This window comes from Talpa occidentalis, unplaced genomic scaffold (genome assembly GCF_014898055.3).
Source record: "Talpa occidentalis isolate TD23 unplaced genomic scaffold, MPIMG_talOcc4v2.1 talOcc4.7, whole genome shotgun sequence".
Classification (NCBI taxonomy): Eukaryota; Metazoa; Chordata; class Mammalia; order Eulipotyphla; family Talpidae; genus Talpa; species Talpa occidentalis.
The window spans coordinates 110,005,179-110,020,117 of NW_023605083.1; the positions used below are offsets into that span (position 1 = coordinate 110,005,179).

General features: G+C 50.2%; 2 protein-coding genes across 4 annotated transcripts in view; both read left to right on the plus strand.

Moving 5' to 3' along the window:
• The window catches only part of CUEDC1 (CUE domain containing 1), a 72,394-nt gene extending 70,606 nt beyond the window's left edge, over positions 1-1,788 (plus strand). For both annotated transcript variants that reach the window (XM_037494861.2, XM_054689791.1), the window contains exon 11: positions 663-1,788. The gene's annotated coding sequence lies outside the window, so the exon portion shown is untranslated. The remainder of the gene's footprint in view (positions 1-662) is intronic.
• An 8,784-nt stretch (positions 1,789-10,572) lies between these two features.
• MRPS23 (mitochondrial ribosomal protein S23) lies at positions 10,573-14,604 on the plus strand. Of its 2 annotated transcripts, none has more exons than XM_037491987.1 (5): positions 10,573-10,666; positions 11,203-11,373; positions 13,442-13,519; positions 13,728-13,854; positions 14,220-14,604. In XM_037491987.1, the coding sequence occupies exons 1-5, from the start codon at positions 10,623-10,625 to the stop codon at positions 14,370-14,372; spliced, it is 573 nt and encodes a 190-aa protein (XP_037347884.1). In that variant the 5' UTR covers positions 10,573-10,622; the 3' UTR covers positions 14,373-14,604. The 2 variants fall into 2 exon arrangements, with proteins under 2 accessions (XP_037347884.1, XP_037347885.1); XM_037491988.2 differs by having other exon boundaries at positions 14,226-14,604.
• Positions 14,605-14,939: the final 335 nt, after the last annotated feature.

A 14,939-nucleotide genomic window follows, 5' to 3' on the forward strand; every position in this document is an offset into this window, starting at 1 on the left:
TCTTCCAAATCCATTTCCCCCGCAGCACCCATGATTGTCCTTCTAGACCTGGCTATGAACTCACAAAGCCAGTCTCTCCCCGACTTCCCCAGTTTATTTCTCCTTCCTTCCATCATCGCCCTGGCAGACTCGGTCACCTGGTTACCAGGGCTGGCCTCTTCACTGCCCCTGCTCTGTTCACCCCATTAGCAAAACACTTTAGTTCCTTATCTCCTTAGATGTTTGAATGGGTCTTCTGAGCAAACGGTTTGTCAACTCCTCAGACTGGTATCTGGGAGGCACCAAATTCTAACCCCAGTTTATTTTTCTGCCCAACCAAGGTCCCCTTGTTTCAGCTCCCAGGAGCTACTGCTCTCTCGGAACAGGCACTTCCCCAGCTCTCAGCCTTGCCCAGACAGTTGCTTCACCCAGGATTGCAGCCCCTCACTCCAGCTCTAGCTGCCAACGTCTTGTGGTTTTCTAAAAGTCGGGATTTTTCCAGGAGCCTGGATTGGCGAGTGTAGAGAAGGTGACACAGGAAGAGCCCCAAGCCTGACAGAGGCCCTGGAGGAAGGGGCGGTCTCTGTTTTTGGTAATTTCTGCCCCAGCCCGTCTCTGCAGGAACCAGCGAGCCGGAAAGACCCCTGGGCTCCACTGACACCCCCATTCCTTTTCCTTACCAGATGCCAGCAATTCTCTCCAGAGATGACCTGACCCAGCGGAGGCCGCCGGAAAGCAAAACTGGCCCCAGCTGAAGGGCCCAGCTGCCGCCGGACAGATGGTGCTTGAGTCTCGAGGCCCAGTGATTCTCCGGCCACAGTCCAGCCCAGCCACTGCCACTTTCCATGGGACTAAGAACTTCGGAGTTTCGTGCTGTGATTGAAGGGGTGGGGGGCAGCCAGCCACAGCCCTTTTGTTCAGCCAGGCTGTGCTAGGGGCAATGAATGAAAGCTGACATGGCTGGAGTCTCTTTGACCAGAAGCTGGAGCCCAGCCTCCCTCCCTCATCTCCCCAGCTGGGTCACAGGCGTTGCCCAACCCCCTACTCCCCTCCCCACCTCTCTTCTGGGCACCCCATGTGTGCTCTATTCCCACACTACCTGCATCTCAGCCATTCCAGTGGCTGCTGACCCTGAGCAACCCCTGCAGAGCTCTGGGCTGGGAGAGTGGGGGCTGCCACTCCCCCACTCTGAGGAGTGCTGGACCTCCAGAGGGGGCCCTCACAGGGATGGGGAGGGTGGCCACTCTGGAGCTGGTGAGGGCTCTTGTTAGGTGGGGGCAGTCTACTTTGGCAGAAGGCAAAAAGCCGGTGGGACCCTGGAGTCACCCAGCTCAGGGCTCACAGGGGCTCTGACACCCCAGCTGGACCAGAAGTCCTGCTGCCCCCTCAGGGCGGGCAGTGAAGGGTAATGAAGTGACCCTCGTCGAGAAGAATGCAGGACTAGGGAGCAAAGAGCTGCCAGCCTAGGAGGGAGCACCTGGCGGGTACCCCTTGCCAAGAGCAAGAAAGTGGACCCGAAGAGGACTTTTACCGGTTCTCTGAATTTTACCACGCGGCCGACCACTGCCAGCCCGAGGGAAGCGCCCCAGTCTTTGGCCCCGCGGTCCCGTCTAGAAGAAGCTGCTCTCTCCGGAGAATACGGAGCCCTGGGCAGGCCCCAGGCTTCAGGGCCCCGGAGCGCGGAACCTGCCCGGGTCAAGAGCGGGAGGCTGGGAGTGGGAAGCCTTGGCAGGGCCCCCGCGGCCGCAAATCACCCCGAGATAATGAGGGCGTGGCGGGCCCGCGGCGGAGGCGAGACCGCGAGCGCTCCCTGCCCCCCCCCCCACTGCGGTCAGAGCGCAGCGCCGGGCCGGGCGCGCCCCCCCCCCCCCCCCCCCGCCCCAACCCTGGGCTGCCGAGAGGCGGCCGCCCCGAGCATGACCGAGTTTGGAAGCGTGTGTGGGGCCGGCCCTCTGCTGCTCCCCAGGGGATCCTCCGTCCCGCCAGCCCGGGCTCCGGATGGGTCTGATTCGGGGGACACGGAAGGAGCTCTGGGCTGCGGCCGTGACCCCTCCCGAGCCAGGGCCCCAGCAACGCGGGGGAAGCCCCGGCCCCACGTCTGTGTGTGTTGCTTTGTTAGTTCCCCCACCCGCCCTCGATGTGTGGGTTTTTTCTTGGAGCTGTTTCATAGGAATTCCTGTAATAAAGACTTGGTGTTCTCGGTGCTCTGCTGTAGCCAGGGGCGTGGGCTGGCTCCCCCCCACCCCACCCCACCCCAGCAGCCCGCCGAGGCCGGTTCACCCGCGGCCAAAGCAAGACCCAGAGGGCCCAGCCCTGACACCTGCCCGCAGGGGAACCTCGCGACCTGCTGGCTTTGCTCTGCCCGGTCGCCTGCCTGTTTGCCCTGGAAAGTAAACCGCTTGCTGATAGGCGGGACAAAGAAAAGCCAGTCTGTTGCGAAAACTCCAGCCGGTCACCTCCCTAAATAAACAATGCTTCTGGAGTAGCGGCTGGCCGCACTGGCAGGGGTGGGGGTGCAATCTCAACTGCAGAGAGACTGCAGAGATCTTCCAGTTCAGCTATGCCCAGTTCCCCTCCGGCCCGGGTAGACTACCTCCCACGCAGAGAGGAAGCCCCCGCAGGGCACTTCTCAAGGTTAAAAGTTCTTTGTCTTGAACCCAAAGGCCCCTAGACCTTCCACCACATCTTGTTTCTGGACTCTGTGCCTCCCAGGCCAAAGTCGCAGCTTCCCCCCAACCATATTTGAGCTCATGATGGGCTCTTGGCTCTGAACAAGCAATTCCAAGCCCTCAGCCCTCCCTACAAAGGGGCTCCCTTCCCCTCCAGCCAGGCCCCAACCCCAAAGGGCTGAAAGCCAGCTTGCGTGTGAAAGGGAACAGCCGAGGCAGTTTGGTTCCTTTTAAAGCGCCGCCCTCTCTCAGGTGATTCAAATTGACTATCAAGCGTGAGGACCAGCACAGAGGCAGTCTGTCAGGTGTTTCTTGTCAGCCCAATTAATCTCACCCAATGATGGCCATATAGATGATGAAAGACAGTTCAGAGAGGTGAAGTCACTTACCCATGATCAAAAGGCCAACAAGATATGATGACAGAAAACTGGGCCCCCACACCCCACCTGTGTCCCATCCTCCAGCCCTGCTGCTCAGGGTGCTCTTTGGGCCACCAGCACAGGGACCCCGGGAACTGGTTAGACACGCGTGTCATCAGGTGCTACTCCTGAGCTCTTGAATCTGATTGTGGAGTGTATATTAAGTCCTCTGATGATTCTGATAGATGGTTCCATTTGAGGACCACAGTTGTACAGCCTGGCTCTGTGGGCCAGCAGTGTCTGTATCGCACAGGAGCTTTCTGTGCTCCACAAATTGCATCTATGCAAGGGATCTCAATCCTATCACCTGTGCGAAACCACCTCAGCTCTACCCCACACCGCCTGAACCAGACCATGCATTTCACAGACGGCTCTGGAGACGCGTGTGCACGTTATGACTTGAGAAACACTACTCTAGAACACTGGTTCTCAAACTCACTGTTCATTGGGATCGTTTCTGAAACTTGAGTGCTATTCCCAGAGATTCTGGTTTAATTGGTTTGAGATTTAGCCTAGGAGTCAGATTGTAAAAGCTTCTCTGAGATTCCAGTATGAGGCAGAGTTTGAGAACCATTCACCATTTTGCCTTTTAGTGTAGATGAGGCCGAAGGTAATATGCAGAGAGGGGGACATGGGGACACAAGGCAAAAAAAGCTTACCGGGTTCACTAGTCATGCAGATGATGATGCCCCCACTTTGTGATGCACGCCTCCTGGTTAAACAGGGTGTAGAGAACCCGGGAAGGAGTTGGGGTGGGCGAGATGACTACTCTCCATACCATGGTCAGCAAATTCTATGCTCCTAATCCACAAGATGTTGCTCCCAGATTTACCTGCAAAAGCACTGAGCCAGGCCATCTGGAGTCTAGTTCAGTCAGTGCCCCTTATGCTCTGGTGACCCCAGGGATTGATCCCAAGTTGAGAGAACTCTGCCCAAAATTGGCCTGGTCTGACCATGCTGAGGGCTCAACCCTCCCCCTGTAAGCTGAAGCAGCTGGTACTGGATTGAGGCAGAAGGAAAGACAGGAGAATATAGTTTGAAGAAGGCAAAAGGCAGTCTAGGTATGGGATGCTAAAGAAGATAGCTGCTTGTTGAGTGCTTACCGCATACAGTCACTGCTCTGGGTGCTTTACATGTTATTTTACCTAACCCCCACAACTATTATATGAATCAGTATTATTACTCCCACATCACAGATTAGGAAACTAAGGCAAAAGATGATAAGGTTCTTACTCTAGTGACCTCTAGGAGTCATGGATTTAAGCCTGGGCAGCTGAACTCCAGAGCTTGTGCCTAAATACTAAGCTGTATATTGGGGTGGGGGAACAGGTGATAGGACCAAGATCCCTTGCATAGATGCAATTTGTGGAGCACAGAAAGGTCCACCTGATTAAAAACAACTTCCTAGTAATGTGAGATTGGACAGTGTACCTGGAACTCACCTTTTAGCATTTCTGGTTTTAAAATCAATCTCTTAGCATTTTATTAAATATGCATTTGAGAGGGGAGCACATGAGCTACTTTGCTCATCAGCACACCATAGATTAATTTGTTGGATTAGCTGACCAGACCAGCTGGAAAAAGGTTTGGAAATTTCTGGAGTGATGGTGTGACTGAAGGAGGTTGTGTAAAACTACTGCCACCTGGTGGTCATATGGTAGAAGGGGCAGTCGCTGGCCGCTGAGCCCAAACACCATTTTTCCAGAAGGAATACATGAGACCCATTTGGCCTGAGGCCAAACAGACAGAAGGGAAATTTACTCTGTTCAGTCATGTGTTTTGTAAAATTTGCAAAACAAGGATATTTTTGTCCTTTTTTTCCTCAAAAGGATCACTAAGATTATATAAACTTCAGACCCCACAAAAACAGCATTGATCAGCTTGTGATTTCTAGAGTCAAGAGTCACAATTCTTTATCAGGTCAAGAAGCCAGGGACTCTGAAGTGAGGTGTTGTGAAGCTCAGTACAAGCTCAGCACAAGCCTGCCTTGCTGTGACCTTGCTATCCAAAGTATGGTCTGCCAGCCCAGAGACCTGCTGCTCTGGTTTCCCAGGACTAAGTGGTTTCCTTGAATGTGGACCTTTTAATACTAAAATAGGGCATGTCCTGGGCAAATGTGAGCCACCCTATCTGCAGACTAGCAACACTGGCATCAGCCGGAAAGCTTGTTAGAAATGCTGTCTCAGGGGCCTCCCTGGTGGCGCAAGGGGTTACGTCTTAGCACTGTGAAGCTATTGGCAGCCACTGCAGCATGAGTTTATGAGTTCGGTAGCCGGAGCTACCATATGGTACAGCAGACCTCTCCTGTCTCGCCCGCTGCTCCCCTCAGCAGTGTATTTCAGTCATTTTGCCAGTTCTGCTCCCCACTCTGTCTCTGGTGAATCCTCTCACACCCAACACCTCTGACCTACACCCCAGCTCTTGTATGCATAAATAAATCAATCTTTAGCCAGCCCTGAAATGTCTGCCCTCAAGGATCTCCTCTGCTGGGAAAACCCCACTGAGCAGTTCCAGTTGCCTTTAATTCCAGTAATAAATGGTCAGACTGCTGAGCTCCAGGGATACAGACCTCCCAGGGCTTGTGCAGGCATAATGTACTTCTCCCTCTGCCTAGGGAGCAAGGCTTCTATTTGCTGAAGAAATGAATCAGCAACTGTGTGACAACTCCTTGAAGATTGTTAGGCATGATTTAATTGTAGGGCATGATTTTCCTTAGGTGTGGAAATCATTATCATCAGCACCCCAATTAACTGAGAAGTTACTAAACACCAGGCATTGTTTGAAGCACTCTGCAGGCAATAACCCACTGAATCCTCACAACAAGGCTAGAGGGTTCTGGGATCATGCCCATTTTACAGATGACAAAGCTGAAGCCCAGAAGTTAGTGAGGCACAAAGGACAGCCAGAACTGGAAATGACCAGAACAGTGCATGGGAGGGTGACGGATCATTTCCTCTCAACCACACTTTCTCCAAACTGGTGTATCTGGGGAAGGTCTCCAGGAAGGAGGGCTGGATGTGGACGGGCAGCAAAGAGGGGCTGCAGTCGTTGCATCCTCATTTGTCCTAACTTGACTTCATTCATCCCTGCTGTTCCCTAGTACACTTTAAGAGCTAGCTCTGGACCAAGCACCAGAGAGCTGTGGGAAGGCAGAGATAAGAGTCTTAGGTCCTGCCCTCAAAGAGGCCCAGTTAGACAGACTCAGACAAGTAAACAGAGTTACAACACCACACCAAATTATGAGAGAGATAAGCTCAGGGAGGGAGGGAGCAGGGCCCAGGGCACACTGGCCCCATCTGGCCAAGCGAGTGCTGGGAGCTGAAGTGCCTTCCCGAATGGAAGGAGTCAAAGTGCGGGGCCCAAGAGAGGGGGGCTGGCGACCCCCTGGAGCGGAGAGGGGCCACTCCTCCTCCTCCTAGCCTTCCCTTCTCCCCATCCTCACACTGCGTATTGAATACGTTCTACTGCTTCCCTCCTTTGTGAAAGTGACAGCTAATTTCGCTCCAGTCCTGGCTCTTTGCCAATTGTAGCATTACTGATTTCATCAACAGACTGGGATTTTCACTTCCCAAAGCTGTTCTGCTGTTGGGGATGCTCTTCTTCGCCGGGACACTATTGAATTAAGGGGCCGTATTTACGAAGACGTGGTTAGAGCCAAGGGAAGCCACAAGGGAGGGCCTACACCCCATAACTACTAACAGAGGGGCTCAGTTTGCTAGATCTGGGCCTGAGGGCCAGGGAGGAAATGGTGTCCTGCGGAGCTGCGAGTGGGCAGGAGGGATACCACGAAAGAGACTCACTTCACTCTACTTCCTTCCGGTCTGTCACCAATGCCTCTCATCGGTCATACCGACTGGAACCCACAGGAAGCAGAGAGCAAGGCGCTAGAGGACGCAGCCTCTCCTCCTCCAGCTCAGAGCGGTGTGAGAAGGGCAGCGTGGCTGTGCACCTCCACGGGTCAACAGAACTGCTTAGCACAAGCATTTATCAGTTGATGTTATCAGCTGAACTGTGTCCCCCTCAAATTCATATGTGCAATTCCTAACCCCCATTATTCTGGGTTGTGATTTGGAGACAGTTTTAAAGAGATAAGTGAGTGAGGCCAGTAGGTTGGGCCAGAATCCACTGTGGACTGGGTGTGGTAAGGACACAGATACTTAGAGCAAAGGCCATGTGAGGACATGGGGTCGGCGGCACCTACAAGCCAAGGAGAGTGGCCTCTGAAGAAACCAACCCTGCTGACACCTTGATCTTGGACTTCCAGCCTCCAGAACTGGGAAACAATAAATGCCTGTCGCTTAGGCTCTCTACTCTGTGGTATACTTTGCCTGTCAGTCCAGGCAGACAAATGCAGTTGGCCAGCTATTCGGCACGTAGCTTATCAATTCTGCATTGGCCTCTCTGACCCCACCCTGGATAGTCAGCTTCTCCAGGACTCAGCACAGGGTGAGGTGGGTAGTTCTGAGCTTGTGGGATCAATGGATCATTTTAACAAGGCAATGTATGAAATATCAAAACACTGCAGTCCCACATGGCAGTCATGGACTGCAGGACACAACAGTGATCGTGACCTATGACCACCACTGGGCTTGCTCCTCAAAGTGCTTATTGGGTGCCAGGCTTGGTGATTAGCTCTTTCCACAAACTGGAGCTCTTTTACTCCAGCAACCAGCCATGCAGATAGCTAACACCGCCATCTTAACAGATGGGCAAACAAGTGGATTGAAAAGTGACTTCATTTGTCTAAGGTGACATGATTAGTGAGCACTTCTACTGTGTCACACAGTGGGACTCAAATGGGTCCTAGTGGTGGAGTGGGAGGAATGGCCCTTTGGAGAATTTACAAAAGATCCTTTTCCTAACCTGTAAGATTGTCAGGACATTACCTATGGCTTCAGGTAGCAGAGCAATCGAACGAGGAGATGCAGGCTCCCAGCCCAGTTGCAGTGCAAGACCTAAGAGTCTCAGCTCCCTGCAGCCTTGCCAGGCCTGGTGAAAAAACAGAAAGCCTTGAATGCTCATCTCCCACCACCCTCCCCCCCCCCCCCCCCCCCCCCCCAGCAGCTCCCTCCTTTATTATGAGTGAATGCATCCTCAGCTGTACACGTCCTGCTGCGGGCTTAGGGGGCTTCATCTGTCTTGTTCCTGTATTTTCATAGTCCCTCACTCTAACCAACAACATTCTGCTTTCTCGGCCATGGAAACATTAAGCATGATGTTGGAAGAGAGAACGGAAAGGCTCAGAGAAGGACTTCCCCAAGATCTAGAGAGGATATACCCGCTTTGCAATTCTTCCCCCATTGAAGGTTTGGGTCTTTGGCTCCCCTCTTTGAATTTGGAAGAAACCTTTCCAATTCCTTTGCAGCAGTAACTGCAGTTCCCTGGGGGTGCGGTGCGGGGAGCAGGTCCGAGTAGGAGAGGGAAGTGTGTCTGTGGCCTGGGCTGGCAGCTAGCTCTGACTTGGACGGAATTAGAAACTTGTTATGAGGCCTGGGAAGACTATATTTAGCTGGGTGTGTGTTTGTTCTCCCTGGAGCAGTCTCCTGGACCTCCCTCCTGCTGTGAGACTGGAGCCTCCATGCTGGGCCCATCTGCCAGAGCTGTGCTCTTCCTTCTCATTCTCAGAGGTTCCCAGGCAGCAGTGAAACCCACCTCTCAGTTTAGCCCTGGACTTCAAATCATGCTGTCCCCCTACTTCTGGGCAGTTCTGCCTGACCTCCTCAGTCGACCTCACCAGGCTCTAGCTTTAGGCTCTGCTAAGGAGGTCCTGGAAAGGGCCCAGGCTGGGCTGTGAGCCTGGATCTGTTCTGTTACCTAACAGAAGTTACTTAACCCCCTGTGGCTTCACTTTCTCATCTCTCTTTAGGATAATAATAGCCACCTTGTGAGTAGGTGTGTGGATTCAGTGAGATAACACAAGCGGTACCTGCTCATCAAACAGTCCCTTCCTCCTCACCAGCCTCCTGTAGAGCCTGAGGACTCTGGGATGACTGGAGGCTTTATTTCTTGCTGACAAAGATAATGGGCTCCCGGGAGAATGTTTGTGATTCAAAACATTTCACTGGATTAGAAAGTTCAGATAAACTCTTTACCGGTCAATCTGAGGAATGTATAAAGGAAGAAAAAAAAAATTCTCCCTCCCTCTCTTAACAAAATGTTTACAGCCTCGGGTGTCTTCCACATAGTTTTTATCTTCACACAAACACAAATACAGATAGAGGTGTTTTTCTTTCTTCTTTTAACAGGTTAGGATCCCACCCACTAAAGGCATTTCTTTGCAACTCCCTTTTTAAATTTAAATATGAATCATGGCCACTCAATTAGGTAAATACATATGGACTTAGCTGATTCATTTTAATAACTGCAGAGGATCCCATAGTATGCAGAACCATAGTTTTGCAGTCATTCATCTTTTGCTGGATTTTTTTTTTTTTTTTTAAAGATTTATTTATTTATTTATACAAGCACTGGGTACAGTCAGAAGCGCGGGAGGGTGAGAGAATTCACCAGAGCCAGAGCGGGGAGCAGAGCAGGCAGAAGGACCGAAGTACACGGCTGAGGGGAGCAGCGGGCGGCAGGAGAGGTCTGCGCGCCATGTGGGACCCTCCTCCGGTGGCCGGGGAGCAGCCGGGGATCGAACCGGCGCTGCAGAGGCTGCGGGCAGCTTCGCAACCCAGCGCTCAACCGCTGCGCCACCGGGGAGGCCCTGGATTTTTTTTTTTACGACTACAAACAATGCTGCAATGACGATCCTTGTGCACAAATATCCTCATGATACCGTGCTTTAATTTCTATGAGTATGACTATTGGACCAAAGAGTAACACTGAGAGATTATTTCCCCCAGATTTTTTTCATCTCCTCGTCGGGATCTGTTTGTTCCGGACACTTTCACTTTTCAAGTTCTATGGCGCAGCCGGTAGCGACGTCCGCCACGGAGAGTTCCAGAATCCCCGCTAAGCGGACGCGGGCGGCGCTCCAGACCCAAAGGCTTCAGGGGGAGCAGCAACCGCAGAGGCGCAGGGCCTCAGCTCGGGCTGTAGTGGGACCCTGGGCGAGCGCGTGCCCCTCGGACTCCTGCCAATCACGACCCTGACCAAGAGCAGGCCCAGGCTGGGTCTAGACCCGGTGGCCACCTGTCTCTACAGTGTATTCCCTGGCCTGGCTGTCTCCTCCGGGAGGTAGGCTGCGCCTCCCCCCTCCTCCTCCTCTCTGCGCAGCACCCCCTTCTCGAGAGCGGTCGGCCCTGGAAAGCCAGAGAGGATAAAGCAACCACCGCAATCAACCCCGCCCCTAGATCGGTAGTTGATTGCCTCTGTCGGGTTTGGGCTCTCGCGCGCCCATTCGGCTCGGTCATCGAGTGCTCCTGTCTGAACTTGGCAACAAGCCGAGGAGCGCGCCTGTCGATCGCTTGCTTCTGTCTGGCGGTGCGGCACCGCGGGGCCGCTAGTGTAAGCACGATCGTCGGCTCGGCCAGCAACTTGTGCCCCCTGTGCCGGCCCCCAGACGCTTCCGGTTCCGGCAGCAGCTGTCTGGGCTCAGCCCGCGGTGCCCGCAATGGCAGGGAGCAGACTGGAAACCGTGGGGAGCATTTTCACGCGGTGTGTGCCCGGGCCGGGCGGGCTGAGGGAACCGGGGGCCGCCTCCGGGCGCGGGCTGTCAGCTGGGCGTGGGTGGATCTGAGCTGGGTGGAACTTTGACCCCGGTGTTGGTGGCTGAACAGCACGAGGCGTCTCTTGCTCTCACATCTCGGGGTACTTTTGCCAGACGATGTCCCTCTTTGAATTTCGTACTTTCACCTGCAGCATTGTAATCCCCCCCCAGCCCCCTGCCACTCCCACCCCCGTGGAGACTTCTAGGCAAAGGAAGGCGGGGTGGGGGGTGGGGGTGGGAGGCTTCTGGGCCCGGCTGGACCACCCTTGCATTTCCTTGACTGAACTGGGCTGCGGCGAGGGGACACGCACTAGAAGATAGAGACACTTAACCCCTGGTTTGGGGTGTGGAACACCCCTGCCCTGCCCGTCTTCAGGTGATGTGTTGCGAACTCGGTGATCCCACTGATGCCCCAGGCTGTGGCTAGACTGATTTAGGAACTTAGACTGTTGTAACTGACCTTCGTTCTTTTCCCTTCCTTAAGGACTCGAGATCTGATTCGGGCTGGAGTGTTGAAGGAGAAGCCCCTCTGGTTTGACATATATAATGCCTTTCCCCCATTGAGGGAGCCGGTCTTCCGAAGACCTCGATTGCGATATGGCAAAGCCAAAGCTCACATTCGAGACATCTTGTACCAGGAGGATCGGATTAGAGCGTGAGTGTGAAGCCTTTACGGTGGGCAAAAGGCAGAGTCACTTTCAAAGGGCAAATCAGGTGTTGAAACTAGAAGAAATATTCTTTAATCCTCTTTACTCACCTTTCCTACCCAAACTTAAATAGCTATGGAGAAGTTATGTCTAAATGGTATCTCAGAAACATTCTTTAAAAGGTCTTTAAAGGTTTTTTGTTTTGTCAGTTTGAGTGACGTTTAAACCTCTTCTTGGCCACACTTTAACTTTTTAAAACAGAAAGAACAGCTCACTTGCCACATTCTTTGTGTATCCGAAGCTCATCACATACTTCTCTATGACTCTCATTGTTAGTTTCTCCCCCCCCTTTTTTAAATAAAGTATTCTATGAGCATTTTTTTAAAAAAGATTTATTTATTTATACAAGCACTGGGTACACTCAGAAGCGCAGGAGGATGAGAGAATTCACCAGAGCGGGGAGCAGAACAGGCAGAGTGACGATACACTGCTGAGGGGAGCAGCGGGTGGCAGGAGAGATCTGCACACCATGTGGGACCCTTGCCAGTGGCTGGGGATCGAACTGGTGCTTTAGAGGCTGCGGGCAGCTTCGCAACCCAGCGCTCAACCGCTGTGCCACCGGGGAGGCCCAGTTTCTCCCCCTTTCTACACCCCAAGTCCTCATGCCTGTTGCCTCTGCTAGGGCCTTAACCTGTCTTAACACTTTTGCATGTCCAACTTGCAATGTTCATTCAATAACAAACATTTAAACACCATCATGGGTCTGGCACTGTCATATTCATCTTTGTAACCTTAGTGCCCAGCCCAGTAGGTGACAGGCAAGTTGCTTATTAATCAACTTGTTAAGTCTTTTGAAAGACGTTTATTTTTTTTTCTTTTGAAAGACGTTTAATGGATTAATTATGAATGAGTGAACCACTAGGCTAGCAGAGGGAGACTTAAGCAAAAACTCCATAGAGAAGAGAAACAAAGGGCCAGAATTGGGGCTTTTTGGAGAAAAGCCATCAGAGTTTTATTAGCTTCCTAAAACAACTTATAGAATAACAGATTAGAAACCACTTCTATGCCCACAGTTAGCCTTTCTATAAATTATATTTGGACTCTGAAGTAAATGGTAAGACTTACTGGGGATTCACTGAGAAAGCTCTTTCCTTCAAATACTGTCATCAGTTAGCTTTCTAGTTCTTAGAATTTATACAGTTCCTTTTCTTTTAAATGCTAAGATCAGATTTTGTGCCTAATTGAAGTTAATACATATTCCTCTTCTTACTCATATTCCTGGATTCAGGAAAATAATTTATATAGTCATTATATTCTCTTTTGAGGTCCAGACACCTTTCATTTGAGGAATCTTTTCCCCCAAACATTCCTTGTCAGTGGGAGAACAAGTGTGTTTTTGCTCTATTAGGAAATTGTCAAAGTAGGACATATGATCTCTGGAGCATGAAATCTTTTTTTTTTTAGAAGCACTTTTATATTGCAATCCATTGCATGCACTTGGTCAGTATGCTTCCCCTGGTCAAACACACATTAAAATCATTTATTCTTCCACTATCTGGATAGCAGTGGAACTAGGTGATAGGTCCTTGAAGAATGTGATGGAATTTTTTACTGCTTTTATCACTGTTACTGCCAAAGTAGTAACACCTCGTGTTTAAATATTGCTCTAAACCTATAACTTTGTGGCTGCTTTTGTTTGTTTGTTTGTTTTTTTGATATTTTAAAGAACTTGTAACAACAAAATAAAATCCAGATGTGTCTAAATTTAACTGTAAAAAGTGAAATGGTATGTTAGAGTGTTCTGAATGGCTGCATAAGACACTGGTTAGTGTTGCATCCTGGAAGGGAACTGGAAGCTTGGGGTGCCAGCTGAGGAGTGTTGTTACCCTTTTGTAACACTTGATGTATTTATCTTGTGTATGTGTTAGAAACACAAAAACAAAACTGTGAGGCTCAGGCTGACTGCAGGGTCATGGCTAACTGCTTACCTCCTCAGGGCCCAGCAGTTACTCTTTCCTCAGTTTGTGACCATGAGCTGTGATTAGTAATTTATATTGTGGTGTTTGTATTTTCTAGGAAATTTTATGCAACCTATGGATCTGGTCAAAAAGCTTTTGATCTGCTCAATCCAAATTTCAAGTCTACTTGTCAACGGTAAGCCATTTTATAAGTCATAAGTTAGTTGAAAACATTTTTTTAAAAAAGGACTTAGTTTTCCATTTTGAGGAGTGTTGTTGGAATTCTGCTTGAGGAAAAGATGTTCCTGTAGCAGGAGCGCGTAAGGGAAGGCTTGATGCTGAGTAACAGCAGGTCTTGATGACTTCCGTTCCCAGACCTAAGATGTGACTGCTTGGGATTCCAGGTTTGTGGAGAAGTACACTGAGCTACAGAAACTTGGGGAAACAGATGAAGAGAAGTTATTTGTGGAAACGGGGAAGGCTTTGTTGGCAGAAGGTGTCATTTTAAGACGAGTAGGAGGAACAAAGACGGTGAGTAGTTTATTATTAAAATTATCATTAGTTACCCATTTGTCAGAAGTTAAAGGAAAGCTTGGTTTTCTTTCCTCAATCTTGGCTCATGTTCCTAAACTCCAAGTCAGGGACTGTGAGGGTGAGTGCGCGGGGACTTTGTGGCAATGACTGCTACTGGGAACAAGTGAGTTGTTATTTAGGCTTTGAAACTGTGGTTCTGTACAGATTTTTGTTATGCCATTTGTTTGTTATAATAGAATTTGACCTGAAATGTTAACATTAAATTTTTGACTTACTGAATGTATCTAGTCATATGACTTCAGCCAATTAATTGAGTGAAAATGATAACATCTGTATGACGGACTAATATCTGGTCTTTTAAGCAACAGGAAGGTAGTCACATTTCCTGGAAGTCTGAAAAGATGGCTGTCAAACCCCAAACTGTGTTGGAAAAACACCAGCCTCTGAAAGAGGTTCCACAGGACCAGCATTTGGAGACACCTGCAGAACAGTCAAAAGGTCACTCACCTCCCTGAAGGACTCGTGTACCATGTATGCTGACATCCAAGCTGTATTCGCTAGATGAACGTGGAACTGTTTTTACCAGTTGAACTGTGTAAATGTTTCTTGATCTCTAAGGCATTATATTTGCTTTTTTTTTGTTCCTGTTTCTAAGTTGTCATAAAACTCAGTATCATGGCTTGGAAGAAGCAGCCATGTGAACTTTTATATTAGAATGGTATTAAATAAAGAATTCCCTAGCTGCTTGTAAAGTAAATTTACTTTAAAATAGTGACTAACATGAGGAAACCTTTGTAAATATTGTTTGAATGGGACTGACTGAGCAGGTTTTGCTTGGAGATGGGTATGTTTCTCTTCTGTGGATCCATCTGCCTTTTACTTCCACATAATTGGTCCCTTGGCCAACTATTTCTGTCTGCAGATAATCTTTTTACTATTTGTTATAGAGCTATTGATCTTCAACTTGGGAGGCCAAGCTGACTTGTATTTTGCAATAAGAATGAGGACCCATCACTGATGATGGACAAAGGACAAAACTCAATGGATTGAGTGTGCTAGAGACAATTAGATGCCCTAGTAAA